This window comes from Dasypus novemcinctus, chromosome 3, assembly GCF_030445035.2.
Source record: "Dasypus novemcinctus isolate mDasNov1 chromosome 3, mDasNov1.1.hap2, whole genome shotgun sequence".
Taxonomy (NCBI): Eukaryota; Metazoa; Chordata; class Mammalia; order Cingulata; family Dasypodidae; genus Dasypus; species Dasypus novemcinctus.
The window spans coordinates 121,155,724-121,177,897 of NC_080675.1; the positions used below are offsets into that span (position 1 = coordinate 121,155,724).

At 39.1% G+C, this 22,174-nt stretch overlaps 2 protein-coding genes across 4 annotated transcripts in view; one reads left to right on the plus strand and one right to left on the minus strand.

Annotated features, from left to right (window-relative positions):
* COPS2 (COP9 signalosome subunit 2) overlaps positions 1-10,901 on the minus strand; it is a 39,077-nt gene extending 28,176 nt beyond the window's left edge. For both annotated transcript variants that reach the window (XM_012530358.4, XM_004471791.4), the window contains exon 1: positions 10,825-10,901. In XM_012530358.4, the coding sequence (XP_012385812.2) occupies positions 10,825-10,878 (54 nt within the window). In that variant the 5' untranslated portion in view covers positions 10,879-10,901. The remainder of the gene's footprint in view (positions 1-10,824) is intronic.
* A 33-nt stretch (positions 10,902-10,934) lies between these two features.
* GALK2 (galactokinase 2) overlaps positions 10,935-22,174 on the plus strand; it is a 210,146-nt gene continuing 198,906 nt past the window's right edge. The window contains exon 1 of one of the 2 annotated variants that reach the window (XM_058294170.2): positions 10,935-11,090. In XM_058294170.2, coding sequence (XP_058150153.1) covers positions 11,020-11,090 — 71 coding nt within the window. In that variant the 5' untranslated portion in view covers positions 10,935-11,019. Of the gene's footprint in view, positions 11,313-22,174 lie in introns of both variants that reach the window. The other variant, XM_004471789.5, reaches the window with a different exon arrangement.

Sequence of the window (22,174 nt, forward strand, 5' to 3'; positions counted from 1 at the left end):
TTCTAGCAATGGGAGAACTTTTACCATTGTTATAAAGGCAGTGGCCACCAGAGGTTAGGAGGAGAGGGGGAGGGAAGAATAGGTGTAATAAGGGGGAATTTTCAGGATATTGGAATTATCCTGCATGATATCGCAATGATAGATACAGGCCATTATATATTTTGCTATAACCTATAAAATTGTGCAGGACAGAGTTTAAACTATAAAGTAAACTGTAGTCCACTGTTGGTAGCAATGCTTCAATATATGTTCATCAATTGTGGCAAATGTACCAATGAGGGATGTTGAGGGTGTGTGTGTGTGGGTGGAGCGGGGCATACGGGAATCCCCTATATTTTTTATGTAACATTTATATACTTTAAAGCTTCTTTAAAAAGAAAAATTAAGAATTAAAAAAAGGTCCTACTGATTCTATCTCCAGAATAAATTTCAGATTTATCTATTTCTACCCTCTCCCCTGCTGCTATCTTCACCTACCAAACCACTTTCACTTTTCTGCTGACTACAATAGCCTTCCCATTCTTCTTTGAACCAGTCAAGCTTCAATCTTCTCACGCTACAAAGGCAAAATAATCTTTATAAAATCTTAATTATCTCATTCCTTTTCTCAAAAATGGCTTCCATTGCTCTTAAAATAATCAAAATATGACTCCTAACTGAGTCCCATCTCCTATTAAGCTCTCCTTCATTCATGTTGTGCAGCCACTCTGGTCTTACTTCACAATTGGCAAACTATTTCCCACCTTTCCAAGCTATATCCTTTTCTTCCCACCACTCTTCATCTGGTTAAATTCTGCATATCATTTTATATCTCATTTTAAAGGCTCAGAGAAGACCAACTTCTGTGAGTGTTCTGGGATAGAGTGTCATAGCTATAAAATCTATTCTACACCTTAGGAAAACAGTTCTTCTCTGTCTAGTTAACTTGGAACAAATATAAACATTTCTAAAAAAATATAGGATTTAACAGAAAATAAGTTTTTAAAAAGGCTCAAAATTTCACTTAAAGTTGTTCATTAAGGTATAGGTATAGCTTGTTTGATCAGAAGCTGGCTTTTCTGCTACCCAAACCTTCAGGAATGTAGCCCTGAACCTGGAGGTAAAATAAAAAAATTTCCAATTTACATTTATCATAAAGTCTAAAATTTGGACTCTCATTTAAAGCCCATTTATTTTTAATTCCTTGGCCCACATCAGATTAAAGGAAACAACTAGGCCAGGCTATGAGGAGAGGGGAGTAAAAGTAGAGAGAGGTACATAAGACATTAGTAGAATGTGGGGATGCCAGCAAACGGGAAACAGAAAATATTTTAGGAATTAACTTCAATTATCTGGAAATTACTGAATCAATTATAATACTGTTGAAAACAGGAACTTCTACATTTCTTGCCATGTCTGACACAGTGCCTTGTCATTCAATCACTGAGCATCTATTATAGTACAACAATGGCTATAAACAAAACTAGGATCTGACAGGCTCCAGATCAATATTTTTAAACTTCACATGCTTTAAGTCCAACAGAAAACAATGATTAAGATTAAACGCTCTAGCCCTCAACATTCTCTGAATATATTCTTTTGTTTTTTTCATATTATATGCATTAAGAAATGGAATATATAACATTTTTGTATAGTTGCAATCCAACTCTTAAATGTTATTGCTAAAATGTCTAAATAAATGAGAACTGGTACAATTGTATGTAACCAACTGGTTACTTATAAACAGGCCTTGTTATGATCTGCAACATCATATTTATATGGCTTTAATTAGCCACCATCACCAACTGTCATTTGCAGTTTAGTTAATCACCATCAATACAAGTTGTGTACTACAGAAAACCATTCTTTGGTTATTACAATGCCATGGTTTTTAACACTGATGATATTCTGAAAAGTCTTTAGAAGACTACTCCTGTTGTATAGATTAGTCTTCTATTATTTATACTATTTATACTCTAAATAATGATCTTCAGTATATACTAGCAACTGACTGTTGTTCACACAAATGCAAATTAACCTCCCCTCTATTAAGAGACAGATATGCAAACAAAACTGCAATATAACACAATGAAAACAATACAGACAAACAGTAGATAAAGTAGCAGCCAAAAAAGGAGTAATCAACTACTTTTCAGTGAGTTTGAGGAAGAATATTCTTGGAACAAATCTGGAAGTACAGTAGGAGTTGCCAGGAATGAGGAAGGGCATTTAAAACAAAGCAATTAGGGAAGCGGATATGGCTCTGGTTATGGGGCTTCTGCCTGCCATGTGGTGGGAACCAGTTCGATCACTGGTCCTCCTGGTGGAAAGGAGGAAGAAGAAACGTGTCTGTGCAGTGGCCCAGTGTCTGCAGGGTGGGTCAGTGCCTGTGGGGCAAGCCAGTGCCCGTGTTGTGAGCTGAATGCTCATGCAGTGAGCCAGTGCCCGCAAGGGTGAGTCATGCAGTGAGATGATGAGACAACAAAAAGAGAAAGGAGGGGTCAGGATAAGGTGCAGGGGAGACCAGGAACTGGGGTGGTAAGGCTGGCAGGAACCTCTCTCCACATTGAGTCCTGGTGGGTCCCTCGGTGGGGGAGCGGATGAGAGGAGAGGACAAGGGGAGAGGTAGATATGGAGAATCATGCAGTGGGTGGATGTGGGCAATGGGGCAGGGGGAAAGGAGGGGAAAATAAATAAATAAATCTTTTAAAAAACCAGTGCAATTAATGTGTGTAAAAGCACGGAAGTCTGAAATAGCCTTACACATTTGGAAGAACCATGAATAGCCTTATTTGGATTTGAAAGGACTGATGATCGACGAACTCATATTGGATAGACAGGCAGCAATTAAGGTAGCTCATTGGGTATTCTGACAAGAATCTGGTGAAAAGATGATGGGAGGGCTTATCCTAAGTAATAAAATGGGGAGAAAAAGAAGGGAAGGGAATGGAATAAATACAGAAGATGGTAAACGATGTTAGGATGTAAAATCAGTGGGACCAACCAAATACGCACAAGATAAAGGGAAATAAAGTTGTCTATAATGACACCCAAATTCTGGCTTGGTCACATATGGTGCCATTAATCAGAACAGGGAATATAGGAGGAGAAGCTAGCCTGAGGTATGTGAATTATCAAATGAACAAGAGAAAACTAAACTTTGTAAAAGTTTAAACAAAATGGTTTTAGTAGAAAGAGAAAATGAATTTTAATCATTATATTAAGAATGCCTTAAAAAACAAAGAGTTGGGAAATGGATGTGGCTCATCCAATTGGGCTCCTGTCTACCACATAGGAGGTTCAGGGTTTGATGCCCAGGGCCTCCGGGTGAGGGCAAGTTGGTCCATGCAGAGTGCCGGCCAATGCGGGAATGCAGCCCCACACAGGAGTGCTGCCCTGAGTAGGAAAGCCACCCCACGCAGGAGTACTGGCTGATGCAGAGAGCTGGCGCAGCGAGAAGAGAAAGTAAGAAGACCGAGCAGAACAGGGAGCCGTGGTGGCCTGAGACAGTAATCGCCTCTCTCCCACTATGGGAGGTACCAGGATTGGTTCCAGGAGCCACCTAATAAGAATACAAGCAGACACAGAAGAACACACAGTGAATGGACACAGAGAACAGACAACAGAGGGAACAGGCAGGGGGATGGGGGTGTGGGGAGAAATAAATAAAATACATCTTAAAAAAAAAAACCCAAAGAGTTTAAACAATATATGAAAAACAAATACTTGAATACTGTAGAAGGGATTAAAAAAAAAAAAAACCCACAAAAGTTGAATAATAGTTCCAAACTACTTTTGTAACTCATGTCCTGATATTTCCCCTAAGCAATACTATACTATACTTTCCATACTTTCTCCAGATATGCTACACAAATCTCTGGGGTTTTGCATAAACTGTTCTCTTTGCTAGGAATTCGAAACCATTTCCCCTTCTAACAACTTTCCCACTTTTCTCCTACCATGCCCCCAATCCTAACAGTTCTCAGAAATATATTCATCAAGGATTACCTGAAAAGATCACCTTTCTTGTTATTTTTTTCTCCAACTCTTCTTAGCAAAATAAATGTTCTCCTAAGTTATTCACTTCTCTAACACAGAACTGTGTGTGCTGTTCCCATCCCTCTTTATCTGCCCCACTGTGATCTTCTCAAAAGCAGAAAATTTCCCTTATTCACCTTGGTATCCCCAGCCCTAGGGATATAGAAAATGCTTGACCAATGTTTGCTTAATTGAAACAAAAAGTGTTTTGAAGTGTGTTCTGAAATAACACAATATACAACAGCTGGGAACAATTTCAAATATATTTTGGAATGGAGCCACTACTGAATGGGGTCAGTTCCATAATTCATCTACTTACTCCTGTGTCTGTTGCCAATAGAGATCCTAAGAAATGTGCTCTGGGAGAATAAGAGTCACCATTAACAAAAGCTTCCTGAGACTTGACCATGCCTAGACAACTGTACCAGATGTTGGGCATGTCCCAATAACCAGATATAACCCAATTCTGTATAGCCATTTGTGGTTTAACAAAGTTTCCTGAACTTTTAAACATTACACTCGAATTAACAGATCGTAATTTGTTGGCTATGGTGTAAATCAGAACATTCTTTATTGTCCTAAACATTCAGTCTTCAAATTAAATTTCCCAAGGACAAACACCATATAAGTCATTAGACTTGGGTTCTAGTTCTGACTCTTCCATTAACTTGTGCTATAAATTTAGGTAAGTCACTCAAGTACTTATCAAAACTAATATTATAAATCAATATTTTTCTTTGAAGTAGTAGTGGTAAAAGGTAGTAAAATTGTTCCAATGATATTGCCACAGATGATTAATAAGGCTTCCAAAATTCTCAAGAAAACTAATCCCATTAGAGTTAGGAGTTTCTAACTTAAAACAGCATCATCCATTTTGACAGCCCAATTTATTTCATCATACCTGATTCTGAATATATTTTTCAGCTAAACCTACCCAAAGGACAAAGCCTGGCTACAGCTGAAGTTATTAAGAAAAAAAAAACCCTGCACATTGTTTATAACAGCAAAAGATAGAAAACACATAAATGTCTAACAACAGGGAATTGGTTAAATAAAGTATGATATATTCATAAAATCAATGCAGCTGTAAAAATTCTCTTCAAAATTAATGGAATAACCTCTAAAAGAAATTAAATTAAAAAGCAAAGTGTAGAACATATATATATATAATATGCTACTCTGATAAAAAATAAAAGGGGGGGAGGGAGAATAGGAATGTATTTTTGATTCTCATCAGGAGGGGTAGGAACTGGGCATATGGGGAAAAAGAACGGAAGGAAAACTCTTCATGTATACATTTTCATATCTTCTGATTTTTGAGCCACATGAATGTTTTACCTATTTATAAAGCTAAGTTAAAAACACTTCAGGTTCTGAAGAAAATTTTTCAAGAGGAACTCTGTGGTAAATAAATTTTGAGCAATGACAATCACTGTTTGGCCTCCCAAGGCCAAGGTAACACTTTTGCTCATCATTTGCAAACTGCAATCCACATCCCTATGCCAGCAATAAAAGTAATTTAGGGGAGCAGATGTGGCTCAAGCAGTTGAGCGGTGGCTTCCCACAGACAAGGTCCTGGCCTCAATCCCCAGCCCTGGTACCTCAAAAAAAATAAATAAATAAAAAATAAAAAAAAGTAAAATAGGCTTTCTGTGAAAAATTTGAAAGAAGTAAGTTTTAAAAACTAAATTAAAAATCACCTATAATTTAGTTCTAGATTTTAAAAATTCTTTCCACCCAATGAAGTTGGTATAATACAGATTACATTAGTCTAGATTATTTTTTAAACTCAACATTTGTGGGTATAGCTCAGTGGCTGAGTGTCTGCTTCACATGTACAAGGTCATGGGTTTAATCCCCCGTACCTCCTAAAAAAAAAAAGCTTAATATTTGTAGTGGATTCATGTGTGCCCAGCATAGGTGATGGACCCTTCCCTTTCTCTATGTGGTCTTGATAAGGTTTTTCAATTACAGTGTGCCTCCCACAGAGAAGGGCCAGCAACCCATCTCTACAGTGAGTGGCCTGCCACATAGATCTAATTACTGGGTCAACATAAGTACTTCCTGGGATTTCCATGTTAGAACTAACAAGAATTCTCTTGCCTTTGAGGTTAAGATACTAGTAAGAAAACAATTAGGCCAACACAGTGAGGAAAGCAGCCCAAGGCAGAGAGGCTGAAACAAAGACCTGACACTATCATTTGTACCTATGAAACCACAAGCCATTATTGCCTTTCCCAGTGATATAAGTAGTTCTATTCTCTTTTTCATTGAAGCTAGTTTTACTTGTATATCAGTCACTTATAACCAAGAGTTCTGACTGATATAATTTATCAAAAGTACTTTTTCAGAGGTTTTTTCTTTTGAATAATGAAATTGTTCTAAAAATTTCTGTGGTGATGAGTGCACAACATTGATTATTCTAAAAGCCATTGATTGTACACTTTGGATAGACTATCGTATGTGAGATAAGTATACAGACTGTATGGTATGTGAATATATCTCAATAAAACTGCTTTCAAAAAAATTATTTTTTCATGTCACTGAATATCCCTTAGAAGAACAGTATGAAATGCTGGCATAGCTTTCCATGCCATGGCTAAACTATAATTTATCTAATCATCCTCTTGATTAGAATTAGTACTCTCTTACTACTGATCATTTAGTTTTTTTCCTAATTATTTAAAATTGTAAAAAATAATGATGATGAACATCCCAGATGACTATTTTTAAGTATATAATGCCCAAGTGGAAACATGTTGTTTAAAAGCCTCAACTGTACAATCAAGCCTCATCCCAGTGAAGACTACATTCAGAATTCCAAATGTGTGTGCAGCACAGGAAACAGTGGCCCAGACCTTTATAAAAGTCTACTGTTTGAAATCTCTTTTTGAAGATCCCCAACATTTCGTTTGTCAAGGAGTAAGGTATAGGGACAATAGCCTCAGAGGAAAATAAATTAAAAGCTCCAAGCTCCTTATCTGCACAATGAATAAGCTTTTTATACTGCACACACAAATCCCTAAAAGCTATTCTTTTGTCCTTGTCCCACATTATTTCATCTACCACTTCATCAAATGGGCTCACGAGGTTCTATTCACATCAACTCAAAACTCTTTTTAAAAATGAAAGTGTTGGGAAGCGGATGTGGCTTGAGTGACTAGGATCTTGGCTACCACATGGCAAGTCCGTCATTTGGTTCCTGGTGTCTCCTAAAAAAGACAGCGAGCTAGTGCAACAGGCAGGACAAGCAAGCTGATGCAACAAGAGACACAAGAAGAAAAAAACATGAGAGAGCAGGGAGCAGAAGTCCCCGGTGTCTCCTAAAGAAGACTAGAAGGACAGCAAACTGAAGCAACCTGATGACACAAGAGGCACAAGAAGAAAAACATAATGAAAAGACACAACAAAATAGGGAATGGAGATGGCTCGAGTGATTAGGCATCTTCCTCCCACAATGGAGGCCCCAGGTTTGGTTCCCAGTGCCTCCTAAAAAGAAATAAAGAAGATGAACAGATACGGCAAGTGCAAACAACTGGGGGAGGGGAGAAATAAATAAATTTCAAAAAAAGAAAGAAGTGTCATTTTTGAATTGTTAAGCCATGGAAGGTTCTTTATAACATGGGAAACAAAGTCCAACACATCATTTCTCTGTTGATTTTGTTAAAATAGTGACAAAGAGATTTCAAATCTTTTACAGAAGATTTTGTGGCCAAAATCAGAGACTCATCTTCCTCCTCCACCAAAATAGTAGACAAAATAGAACATTTTTAGGGCATTAAAACTATAATAACTATTTTTTTTAAAGATTTATTTTTTGTTTGTTTCTCTCCCCTTCCTCCTACCCCCTGCCCCAGTTGTCTGTTCTCTGTGTCTATTTGCTGAGTGTTCTTCTTTTGTCTGCTTCTATTGTCAGCGGCATGGGAATCTGTGTCTCTTTTTGTTGCGTCATCTTGCTGTGTCAGCTCTCCGCGTGTGCCGCACCATTCCTGGGCAGGCTGCACTTTCTTTCTCGCTGGGCGGCTCTCCTTACAGGATGCACTCCTTGCGCATGGGGCTTCCCTACGTGGGGGCACCCCTGCGTAGCACGGCACTCCTTATGCGCATCAGCACTGTGCGTGGGCCAGCTCCACACGGGTAACGGAGGCCCCGGGTTTGAACCGCGGACCTCCCATGTGGTAGATGGACGCCCTATGCACTGGGCCAAGTCCGCTTCCCAATAACTATTGACTATAATAAGCCAAGGCAAAAAACCACACTAGCAAACATTCATTCACTATACCAACTCTGAGTCTGGAATACAATGAGGCTCATAGCTTGGTCAATACACAAGGATTAACAGACCTTCCGAAGAATATTTTTTTTGGTTTGAAGTCAATCTATCTTAAATCCTTTCTAAGAAGACTATTAGAAATATTAAGTAACTTCATGTTAGGATGGTAGGACTGTGGAATTCTAAGAGTTAACTTTCAATGGCATTATCAACTTAACTAATGAATGGCATTTGAGTTATTTAGTAAAATTACGTCAGTGAATAACTTGAAAATCTGTAATATATAACATTGATTAAATGTCATTTACCAGTACCATCTCCTATCTCTTTATTTACTTCTACATAGATCACTCTGCTTAGAAAATGCCTGCTTCTGCCTCTAATAAAAAATCAAACAGATCTTAGGAATAAACGTCAAGTCAAGTATACTGAATTTCTTCTACATTTGCTTCTTATTATTTATCAAATCTGTTCTCTTTTCTTTTAGATCTTGGGCACAAATGATTATTTACTATCTTGGATACAAACAGTATAATTTTAGAGATAGGTAGAAATGAATACCTGCTTCCACTAAATTGGGCAAGGACAAAAAGTGTTTTAGGGTATTAACATTTATTAATGGACGACCTATAAAAGATATGCTGAATATCACTGACATCAAAAATACTCTTGACTTTTGTTAACATCTTGACTTTAATGAAGTGATGACAAAATTTCCAACAAACAATACATTAAAAAAAAAAATAGAAGTCTCTCAAACTGCAAGTCAATTTTACAGACTCGTTAAATCCTAAGAAATGGAAAAAGAGCCAGGCTACAGTACTGTTAAAAACAACAATATCACTTCTCTTTTGGCAACTTGAAGCATGAATTGGCACTCAGTCTCCTCAACCTTCTTTTTTTTTTTTTTTAAAAAAAAAAAGCATGATTGAAGAAAATTGGCTAAGAAAGTCAAAACAAATTACTAATTAAATTCTATGGTATCTAAAGAGTTTAACTGTTATTAGGTGAAACATAAAATTTTCACTTTTTTGATTGGAAATCCAGAGTAGTGTGAGAGAAAGGAGCACAGGGACACAAACAGACACAGACAGACACACACTCTATTTAAGGAATCCTGAAAATAAATTTCACTTAATTACATAGCAGAGTAATATCTTACGTTTTGTTCAGAAACAAAAAAAAGATAAAACTACATATTCAACTTTATTATATTGCACATCTAGTTTAGCCCTAAAAGGCTAGAGAAAAGTAGCCAAGTTAAAACACTTTATGTTCGATTAAGATTCTCACAAAAATTGAGTACTTTATGGGGACAATAAGACTGTCACTGTCATACCTACATAAAATCTTAATGATGATCTTCAAGTTAATTACAGTGCAAAAGGTCCCTTCTTTTAAAATGGAAAGATAAACAGGAAATAACTTATGGCTTATACTTATACAAGGAAGTTATATATTTGAGAATCATGCATTGAGAATTTGTAGTACTTAAAATATAAGATGTGCCACGAGTTCCCTAAGCGGCTACTTCACAACTTTACGATAATGCAGCATCACCGTAACATACAAGAGCCATGCACAAAACGTTCCCAAAACACAAAGCAAAGCTGACTCTAATACTTGGTTCAGTTAATTTTTCTTAGTTCCAACAGATAATCTTTTTAAATAGCGGCCAGAAACGTTAGTATTTTTTGAAGCTGTAAATCCGTTCATAAATTTAACCTTGATACTTTCAAACGCAGCATTCAGCTAGAAAAATTCGTTAATTTCTATGCAGTTGGTATTTTCAACTTCGAAAACTGGAAAATTTTCTAAGTCAAGGAAAAAGCCATTGGATCCACCTTCCTAACACCCCAAACCTCCCCCAAAACACACACACAACAAAGCAAAATCTCTTCCCTAGTTTTTCTCTTTAAAGAATAGAACAATTAGTGCAACTAGTTTCTTTTTTCAGCTGTCTTTGCTCTGAACTCTCCATCGCACCTTTACTTCAAACTACTGGCCCTGGACAAGACTTTAAGCTATGTCTCAAGGAGACTAACAAGTCGCGTTTCGCCGTTAGGCCTAGGCGCAGTAGGCTCCCATAATTTTCTGTCCCTTCTCCCAGCATCTCGCACCTGCTCAGTTCAAGTGTTAAGAGGGGCCCGGAATCCTAGGCCCGAAAAGGTAATGCTGAGGCCTAGACCGCTGCACCGTCCCCAACGCGGCTCGCGCAGAGGAAGAGCAGGTAGTGGCGGGACCGAGAACCAGACGCCAGGGCCAGTGGCGTCCGTGTAAACTGAAAAGGCATTCGGACTTGGAGCGCACTGCTCGGCAACCCCTTCGCTGCCTCCTTAACTCTCCCTCATGCTGGAAAAGCAAGGCCCCGGCCCAGTGCGGGATCGTGGAGGAGGTAAACCCGTCCTGTCACTGCACTAGGAGAGGCTGAAAGGAACACATGCTTTACGGGGAGAGGCCCCAGCTGCCCCCATCTCCGACTCAGAAAGCCAGACACCACCTCCAGCGCCAGAATTCCGTTCCCTGTGCCTCACCAGGTCGTAGTCCTCCTCATCATCGCACATGAAATCATCCTCCATGTCAGACATCTTGGCCGGGAAAGGGGGAGGGGGAGGAGAAATTGGAGACAACCTCCTCCCACAATCCTCCGCGGCGCAGAGGCGTCACTCCCAGCTTTTCTTCGTTTTCCCGTCGCTCTTAAGGGAGCTGAATGTTTCCTTCCGGAACAAATGCGCTCGACCTGGAGAGGACTCGCTACGACGCCAAAAGGGAGCGCACCGCCCCCTCTTCCTGCGACACGGTTGGTGCCTTAGCAACTAAGCCTAGCAACTGGGGAATCGGCTGACTTGTGCCAGTGCTGCGGGCCTCCGTTGAGGGGCCCCGGAAACCTCGCTCTCTCTTAGAGCAGTTTCTTCCCTTGCCTGGGACACTGGAAGCATATAATTATGGTGAAAGTAAGGGGCTACCTAACACCAGAAGCGTTTCGCGGAGAAATGGCTGACAAGCCGGTAACATACGACAGGTAGTATTATTTATGCCGTGATCTATGCCCATAATATGTGACAGGTAGTATTATTTATGCCATTATCTATGCATTTAGCCCACACATTACTTAGGGTGTTCCTTTGCTGTTTGAGACCTTTCAAGCAACACATTTACGTGTAGTTTTTAATATATGTAATTGGCAAATGATTCCGTGGATATTACAATTTAGGTAGTCATCAATCAATCGAGGCTCATTAAATTTTATTCAGTTGTTTAACGAATTATGAACTGACCTTTGGGGCCCTTGAAATCAAATTAACATAAGTTCGGTCCATCCGAATTTTATGTAGCTATGGTATGGATATAATATTGGATTCTCTTTTGCACCTACTATGTAGCAATTTAGGACTATGTGTACAATATATTCTTGACAGTGATTATTTTAATGGTTGCATAAAAACCCTTCCTTTGAATGTAACAATGCACTAATTTATTTAAGCATGCCATTATTATGTATTTAGAATGTTGCAAAAATAATATTTTAAATTTTATTTTAAACAAAACTGCAGTGAATATCTTTATCACTTTATTTTTCCTTAGGAAAAAGTCCAATAAGGGCAATTACAGGCTTGGTTTTTTTAGTAATCACTTCATTTGACAACTTTTTGTCATCGTTATATTTATAACAATACTGTGTCACCTATAAATGCACTTTTCCCCCTTTATAGAGTCTTTTCCTCTCAATACTTTATTATGGAAAATTCCAACATACAGAAAAATGGAAAAGAATCATACAGTCTTCACCTGTATACCCACTATCTGCTTTATTTAATTATGTGTGTATGTATTTTCACTGACTCAATTAAAAACTTTAAAGTAAGGTGTGGATATCATGACATACCACCCCTAAATGCATCTACACGTATGTCCTAAAAATAAGGAATTCTCCTATGTAGTCACAATATCATTAAAACACATAAGGAAATTAATAATTCCCTAATATCATCTAATCTCCAGTCCTTGTTCAGAATTTCTCTATTAGACATAGCATTTTAAATGTTAAGAATCTTTAATAATATCTTTTAGAGTCCATAGCTTCCTGATGATGGCAATTCATTAGCTTATAACTTCCCAAATTCCACCAGAGATTCTGATTCAATAGGTCTTGGGTGGAGCTCAGGGATCTGGGTTTTAACCTTAAAACTAAGGAAACAGAACTTCCCTGTAACTGGGATGACAATACAGCTCTTTTGCCTGGGACAAACCTGGTTTACTACTGTTGTCCTGGCATAATAAATGGCACTATCACTCTCACATTTTGGGCAGTAAGTCAGAAGGTTACTCTACCTGTAATCCATAATTCCTTAAAAGAGAAAACAGAATCCCAGAATAATTAAAGGCTTATTTGCTCAGAGTAATTACATCTACAGTTTTTTTGCTTTTTACTCGAGATAGAAATTCTGAAATTGATTTCCTGTTCTGCTGATCACATATATAAAACTGAATGTTGATTTACATAGACTTTAGTTACATAGTTTGCTGTTGTTTAATGTAATTCTTTACTTCTACTGAGGTAAAAGATGTGTTTCAGTTTAGTTTTTGGCTAGGAGCAACAGGAGCACTGCGATAAATTTTGAGTCTTCTTGGCCACTCCCAAATTAAATTTATTACGGTAAGAGCAATTGAGAAGGTCTTGTTGAATAAAAACATTAATGAATTAGTATTTCTGTGCAGAGAATGCCCTCATCCCTATCTCTACTCATCAAATTCTTTTTTTGAAAAAAAAAATATTTTTCGTCTATAAAAATCCACTTAAATGTCACTTCGTTTACATAGCCTATCCTGAATATTTTATGCAGCTATGATACTGCTTTTATTTTTCTTGACATCAATTTTATTCAATGGTAAGTAATTGTAAAAATATTTATTTTAACAAGATGCATTAGTGTGATGTGGTACACTGGCTGAAAGTGGCTGAAATATTTTTAAAAAATATTTTAAAAACAGTTTTTAATGAGGCCTCATTTAATGACTGTATTGAGGTATATCAAACTTCACATATTAAGATGCACAATTCAATGACTTTTGACATATGTATATACCCATGAAATCATCATCACAATCAAGATAATGAAAAAATTCAGCATTCCTACTTTCCTCATTGCTGCTTGATAATTAATTATTCTTTCCCTCCTCTATTGTTCCAGGTAACCACTGATCTACTTTTCGTCACTATTGTTTAGTTTGCATTTTTTGGAATTTTATGTAAATGGAGACATTCATATAAAGCTAATTTTGCCCGACTTCTTCCACTCAGTATAATTATTTTGAGATTCGTTCATATTGCTACATGTGTCAATTGTTTTTCTTTTTTAGTAGGTAACAGGGATTGAACCCAGGACCTCATACATGGGAAGCGGGTGCTCAACCACTGAGCTACATCCATCCTCCCCAACACCAGAGTTGTTTTTTTTGTTTGTTTGTTTTGTTTTTAGGAGGTACTGGGGATCCAACGCAGGACCTTGTACATCAGAAGCAGCTGCTCAACCACTTGAGCTATATCCACTCCCCTGTTTCTTTTTATTACTGAATGTTCCGCTATGTAGATATACAACAATTTATCCATTTACCTGTTAATGGATATTTGAGGGTTCTTTTTTTTTTTCCTTTTCTTTTTTTTTTTTAAAGATTTATTTATTTCTCTCCCCTTCCCCACCCCCACCCCGGTTGTCTGTTCTCTTTGTCTATTTGCTGCGTCTTCTTTGTCTGCTTCTGTTGTTAGCAGCACGGGAATCTGTGTTTCTTTCTTTTTTGTTGCGTCATTTTGTTGTGTCAGTTCTCCGTGTGTGCGGCACCATTCCTGGGCAGGCTGACCTTTCTTTCGCGCTGGGCGGCTCTCCTTACGGGGCGCACTCCTTGTGCGTGGGGTCCCCCTACGCGGGGGACACCCCTGCATGGCAGAGCACTCGTGCGCATAAGCACTGCGCCTGGGCCAGCTCTGCATGGGTCAAGGAGGCCCGGGGTTTGAACTGCGGACCTCCCATGTGGTAGACGGACGCCCTAACCACTGGGCCAAGTCTGCTGCCTCCTTTCTTTTTTTTTTCTTTTTCTTTTTAAGATTTATTTATTTATTTTCTTTCTCTTCCCTCCTCCCCCCGCCCCAGTTGTCTGTTCTCTGTGTCCATTTGCTGCATGTTCTTCTTTGCCCGCTTCTGTTGTCTCTTTTTGTTGCATCATCTTGCTGTGTCAGCTCTCCGTTTGTGCTGCGCCACTCCTGGGCAGGCTGCACTTCCTTTCGTGCTGGGCGGCTCTCCTTATGGGGCGCACTCCTTGTGCGTGGGGCTCCCCTATGTGGGGGACACCCCTGCGTGGCACGGCACTCCTTGCTTGCATCAGCACTGCGCATGGGCCAGCTCCACACGGGTCGAGGAAGCCCTGGGTTTGAATTGCGGACCTCCCATGTGGTAGACGGACGCCCTAACCACTGGGCCAAGTCCCCTTCCCTGCTGCCTCCTTTCAATTTTTGACTCATAGAAATAAAGCTGCCAAGAATATTTGTTTGTAAGTTTTTGTGTGGGCATATGCTTTCATTTCTCTTAGGTAGTGTGGTGGCTCCATTATTCATGCTCTTGGATTATCCTTTCCTTGAATATGGGGAAGTTATGGCAAACGGTGATGTACATGATTATGTGTATGTGATTAAATTATACAAGATTGTAAGCCCCTCTTGCTAGGAGAGATTCCTTCTCTTTTGTTGGCTTTGAGGAAGCAAGTGTCCATGTTGGGAAGGACCATGTGGCAAAGAACTGAGGGTGGCATCCAACAAACAGCCAGCAAGAAACTAAGGTCCTTAAGCTGTCAACTCACAAGTTACTGAATGCTGCTAACACACAATCTTGGAGGCAGATCCTTCCCTACTCAAGCCTCAGATAAGACTTTGTGAGATTCTGAAGTAGAGGACCCAGCTAAGCTATGCCCTGACTCCTGAACTACAGAAACTGTGAGATAATAAATGTGTGTTGTTTTATGCTGCGAGTTTGTATTCACAGCAATAGATGTGAATACAGGTAAATACCTAGTAATGAAACAGTTGTGTCATATGATAGGTGTATTCTTAACTTTTTAAGAAACTCTCAAATTGTTTTCCTTATTGGTTTTGCCATTTTATATTTCCACCAGTATTGTATCAGCATTCTAGTTGTTCCACATCCTTGCCAACACTTGGTATGATCAATCTTTTAAATTTTAGTCACTCTAGTGGGAATATCTCATTGTGTACTGGGAGTATCTCATTGTGGTTTTAACTTGTATCTCCTTAATGAATAATGAGCATTTTTTCATGTGCTTTTTTGTCATCCATGTATCTTCTTCCATGAAGCATGTCTTCTATTGTCTAATTTTTTAAAATTGGGTTGTCTTATTATTGAATTGTAAGAGTTGTTTATGTGTTTATGTACAATTCCTTTATAAGATACAGGGTTTGTACTATTTTCTCTTAGTCTGTGACTTGCCTTTTCATATAGCAATGTCTTTTTTTTTTTCAAACAAATCACTTTTACTGATACATGTTAATGAAGCATGCAGTTTATCCAAAGTGTACACCTTTAGTTTTTGCTGTAATCACATAGTTGTGCGTTTATCACTTCAATCATTATTAGAGCATTTTCATTATTTCAATAATAATAACAAAAACACAAAATTCTTCACTTCTCAATCTCTCTATGCTTCCCCTGCTGTACATAGCTACTATTTCTGACTATTCTTCTACATTTATTTATTTTTAAGCGGTTTTATTGGGATATATTCATATACTGTACCCTCTACCCAAAGTGTATAATCAGTGGCTTTTAGTATAATCACAATGTTGTGCATTCATCACCACAAAAAAATTTTAAAACAATTGTATTACTCTAAAAAAAAAAAAACTCCACACCCTTTAGCAGTCACCTCTCAATCTCTCTATCCTTCTCCAGCCCTATATAACCTCTAATTTCATCTTTATAAATTGATTTCCTTTTACATTTTAAATAAATGGAATCACAGTGTCATCATGTATCTCCTAATATGCAAAAGACGTATAACAGTGTCTTTTGTAGAGTGCCAAAAACAAAAAACAAAAAAAAAAACCCCAAAACAACAAAAAAACTTTTCATTTTGGTGAAGTCCAATTTATTTCTGTTTTCCTTTATGGTTCATGCCTTTTTGTGTTGTATTTAAGAAGTCTTGGCCATACCCAAGGTCACTAATATTTTCTCTCATGCTTCTAAAAGTTTTCTATAGTTTTAGCTCTTACATTTAGGTCTTTGATCCATTTCAAGTTTCATTTTGTATTTAGTGTGAGGTAAGTGTGGAGGTTCCTTTTTTTTTTTTTTGCGTATGGTTAAACAAATTGTTCAAACATTTCTTGAAAAGGTCCTTTCGCTATTGGATTGCCTTGGTACCTTTGTCAAAAATCAGTTGATCATTTGAGTGCCAACATAATTTGACCTTTTTAGACTGCTTTTTTAGTAATTTTATATAACTTTGTATTATGATTTTTTGGTACTTACTCTTTATTAAATGAAAAGCTCCTTGACAACACAACTCTGAATCCCCTGAAAGTCAGCATTGTGCCTTGCGTATAGAAAATACTCAATGAATATGTGATTTATTTAAGAAAAGTCCAGCATTCATGACTTCATTACCCTGTACTGACACATATGGTTACTCCAAAGAGGCTAATGATTTGGTATCCTTTCAAACTGATCAACTTTAAAAAAATTTGCTGTATTTATTTAGAGAGGCTAAGCACTGTGTATTGGAGGGACAGAAAAGGAGACTCCCTTTGTATTAGTTAAGGTCTGGGCAAGAAACTCATGGCGTACTCTGGGGTTTTAATGAAAGGAGTTTAATGGAGGTACTATTTACAGAGACTAAGGCAAGGTTAAGGGAACCAGCATGGAAGCTGAAGCACCCAGACACAAGCAATAGGCTGGAAGTCATTACCACCCCTGAAGGCCTGAAGGAAAAAAGGGAAGAAATGGTCTTATCACACTTCAGCAAGAGTGAGAGCCATGGAAGATGGACCTCCCAACAGCAGCTGTGTTAATGGAGAAACACAGCCATTGCCAAAACTATGGCAGAGGTGGGCTGAGAAGTGGGAGGAGGGATAAATACCCCAACCTCTGTTCTTTTGCCCTCTCATCTGCTGGTGCTTCCTATTGACCAAACCCAACGAGAAGGCAGAGGCTACGGTGCAGGTGCAGGTGCAGTCCATGGAGATCAGTCTCCAGGCTCAAAGAGGAGGGTGGAGAGTGGATCCAGGAGTCAAATGGAGATTTAACAACACTACCTTATCTCATGCAGTTCAGCTGTAGCATAAATGATATACTTCTCCCAGAGGAGGATTTCTCTCTCCTTCAAAGGCAGATTGGTGACTGTAGCAGTTTGATATTATTGATGAATTCCAAAAAGAAATATTGGATTATGTGTGTAATCTGATCTGTATCTGGGCATGATTGAGTTATGATTAGGGCATTGGGTGGGGACTCAGATAAAAGGCATGGCAAAGAACAGAGTTTAGGATTTTTGATGTTAGAGTTTTGACATTGGAGTTTGATGCTGAAGCCTTAAGCCAGAGCCCTGGAAAGTAAGCTCACAGAGGAAACAGAAGCAAGCCCAAGGAAGGGAGAAACCCAGGAAACCTAACCCTTGCAGACATCAGCAGCCATCTTGCTCCAGCACTCAAAATAGACTGGTGAGGGAATTAACTTATGCTTAATGGCCTGATATCTGTAAGCTCCTACCCCAAATAAATATCCTTTATAACACCCAGAAGATTTCTGGTATTTTGCATCAGCACCCCTTTGGCTGACTAATACAGTGACCATCTATTTTTTTTTTTGCAGGTTGGGGTGAGCTTTTTATTTATTTTTTTATCCTCCTCTCCCCCCTTGCGGCTTGCTTGCTGTCTGCTCTCTGTGTCCTTTTGCTGCACCTTCTTCTGTGTCTACTTGTCTCCCTTTGTTGCATCATCTTGCTGTGCCAGCTCTCTGCGGGCATGGGCCGTCAGCTCTGCATGGGTGTAGGCCAGGTTGCCTTCACATATGGTAGACAGGAGCCCAATTGATTGAGCCACAGCTGCTTCCCTGACCATCTATTTTTGCTGGAACATTTTCCATGACTTTACCACCCAACCTAAGTGACTTATCCAAATTTTATTTCCTGACACTGAGCAAAAAAAGAGGGTTCTTTCTTCTTGATGTGTATTTGAAGCTAATTCCTGAAACACTGGAGTTTCAAAGAGAGAAAAAGTTTATTTGGTTGCGCAAGCAAAGGCAGGCAGTCACCTTAGACGGAAATTCTAATATTTTTATAATGTCAAGGTGCTAATGAATAATTTCTGGTATTAACCTTTTTCAATTTTATAATGTAAAGGCATCAATATAATGATTTAGTGATTTTTTTTAGCACCCCCACCCCCAGCCTGCAAGGAGAGAGTAGTTGGAGAGGGATCGTGGGGGTGGTGGTGTGAGGAGAACAAGAATGTGCGGATTTTGTAGGGCCTTAGAGACCTTTGTCAAAACTTTGGCTTTCACTCTGACGGGGGAAAGGGGAGGCCACTGTAGGGATGGAGCAGAGGAGTATCATGACCTGACTGAAGCCTTAATGTGGTTGCTCTGGCTGCTGTGCAGGGAATAGACTATTAAGGGCAAGGATGGCTAACGGAGACCATAGATGGCCACTGCAATAATATAAGTGGGAGATGGCAGTTGCTTGGAATACTGGTGGCAGTGTTGAGAAGCAGTTGAACTCTGGAAATTTTTGGAAGTCTGTGCCATGGGGTGGAGCATCTGGGGCTTCTGTGCTTCATCAGCCCTGACAGAGTAGCCACAACAACCCAAAGCCCCTGAAGTGAAAATATGACCGTCCCATGGTGGGGGGAGGGGAGGGAAGGGGCAGATAGTGTGTCCAATGTCAGGGAGGAAAAGTCGGTGGATTCTAGGCCGCGTCCTGCACATGGAGCCTGCTGATGGATTTGCCTCCTGAGTACCAGGAACCTGCCACAGGACCCATCACCCCTGCGTCCTACCATATAAAAATCCTGCAGTCCCTGGGCCCTGTCTTCTACCCCACAAATACATACCAAAGAATAAGGTGAAGAGACAGGACTGAAGAGTCAAGATGACCAAAAACCCAGGGTCAGAGTGTCCTGCTTCCTAGCTTAGAGTCCCTGCTCCCTTCTCTTGCTCTTCCTTCTTCTGACCCATTATTGCCAAGATCAAGAGAGTTGGAGGGAGCAGGGCAGGGTGGGCAGACTGAATCTTTCTTACTTATTATCATATCCCCATCCCACTGCTCTGCACCTAGCACAAACTTTGGGAGACTCCACAGTCCAGCAGAACTTTTTAGGTTTGGGGCTATGAAGGAGATGGGATACATCAGAAAATAGAGCAAAACAGTTCACAGTCTAGTGTAATGGTTAGAGAAAAGCACAGGTTCAAATCCCAGTTTGTAACTAATTAGTTATGTGACCTTGTAAGGTTACTTTAACTTCATTGAGCCCCTGTTTCCTTATCTGAAAAATGGGGATAATAAACCTATCTCATAGGATTGCTATAATAGATGAGAAATTTGTGATTTAAAATAGGTGGATGAGGGAAGCAAATGTGGCTCAAGTGACTGAGCTCCTGCCTACCATATGGGAGATCCTGGATTCGGTTCCTGTTGCCTCCCAGAGCAAGACAGTGAGCTGGTGTGACAGGCTGGCATGGTAAGCTGAGGCAACAAGATGATGATGCAACAAGGAGACACAAAGAGGAAAGACAATGAGAGACACAACAAAGGGAGCCTTGGGAGGAAGATGCAAACAGAGGTGATTAGGCAAGGAATGCTAAGTGTACATTCCTTACATTAACTATTTACCTTGTAAATATGCATTTTTTTAATGGAAATGTTTTATTTTGGAGAAACTTTAGATTATGAAAATGTTACATTGAAAATATAGGGGGGATTTTTTCCCCTCCCATACTTTTCCCCATTAACAACATCCTTCATTTATTGGTGTGGTACAATATTGAAGCATTGCTACTAACCATGGTCTATAGCTTACATTATAGTTTACACTTTGCACTGCACAATTTTATAGGTTTTTAAAAAAATTATTTATTTATTTCTCCCCCTCCCTCCATTGTCTGCTCTCTGTGTCCATTCACGGTGTATTCTTCTGTGTCTGCTTGTATTCTTATTAGCTGGCTCAGGAAACCGATCCTGGGACTTTGCGGAGTGATAGAGAGGTGATCATTTTCTTGTACCACCTCAGCTCCCTGGCCTGCTACGTCTCATTATTTCTCCTCTGTGTCTCTTTTTGTTGCGTCATCTTGCTGTGCCAGCTCTCCGCATGGGCCAGCACTCCTGTGCGGGGCAGCACTTCTGCACATACTCTATGCAGGCCAGCACTCTGTGATGGCCAGCTTGCCATATGGGCCAGCTTGCCTTTACTAGGAGGCCTTGGGCATCGAACCCTGGACTTCCTATATGGTAGATGGGAGCCCAATTGCTTGAGCCACATCTGCTTCCCCAATTTTATAAGTTTTGACAAAATGTATAGTAGCCTGCATCTGTCATTGCATTGTCATGCAGAAAGAACAATTCCATTGTCCTGAAAATGCCCATGTTACACCTATTCTTCCCACCTCCTCCTCCTCTCAGTACCTTTGGTAACCTCTGCTTTTATATCATTGTTACAAATTCTTCCATTGCTAGAATAATAATAAATAAATCTACCTTAGTTCATAATTGCTTTCCCCCCCTGTGTTTGTTTATTCCTCAATCTTGAGGATATGGGGATAATGATGCCCACTCCGTTTCTGAGTGAGAGGGGGCTTAGAGTCCATGGAGTAGGTGGATGGAACTGTCTTGCTTACAGTTATAGATACTGTGTTTTTTGAGATGGGGCATCTATTTTTTGTGATGCAATTACACCATTTTATTATTTGCTATTTTGCTATCTCCAGTGCCCACCCGTTTTTATTTCCACCGAAAATGTACCTTACCTCCCTAATTTTGTGAAACTAACCCACTTTTCAGTAAATTGTATGGTTTGGGAGCAAAGCAGTGGACTGACACAGTTATACTGTAATTTAATTTGTTTCTTTCATTTAGTGAAATCCATAAATTTCTTTAATCTTAAGTGATTCCCCCTGTGGAATAAAGTAGTACAGACAGTCCTTAATTGACAATTTGTGCATAGGAATGCTGTAGCTGCACTTCCTTTGCCACTTCCCCTATACTACCTCCTTTCCCTTTTGAAGACCTCCAGATTTCTATTTAATAGAATCTGCTTGAGACTACTGTTTGACATTTTAACTAGACCATTTCACCATTCCTCCCAGTTTTTGCCTATTTTTCAGAATCTCTACTTACCTTTTCTCTACTCCTCCCTCCCCCAACTAAGTATTTAGTTTAAATGCTTGGAGCTCTGGATTCTGGGTGAGTTATTAGTACTATTATTGCTGTTATATGACTTAGATTTTTTTTTTGCCTGATCTGAGAATCAAAACTTTTAAAACTGTGTTATCTCTATAGAAGATAATGTTTGATGATATAGATTGTTATTGCTATCTTATTGTTTTCCTGGAAAATCTTTGAATTGTGTCAGTCACCAGAGATCTCTTGCAAATGTATATCAAAAAAAAAGAAAAAGAAATAATTGCTTAAGATTATAATAATAAACTTCTTATAGACAATATTGGATATTATGGCAAATATTGGTATTGTCAAATATGAACATCTGTGGCACTATATTTAGTTTCTGGGTCAAAAAAAGAAAAAAAAGACAAATCAGCATATAGTTTTAAATTGGAGCAACTAGTGTGCTGTTTGGCTCCCATGGCCTCTTGTATACGATGAACTTGAAAT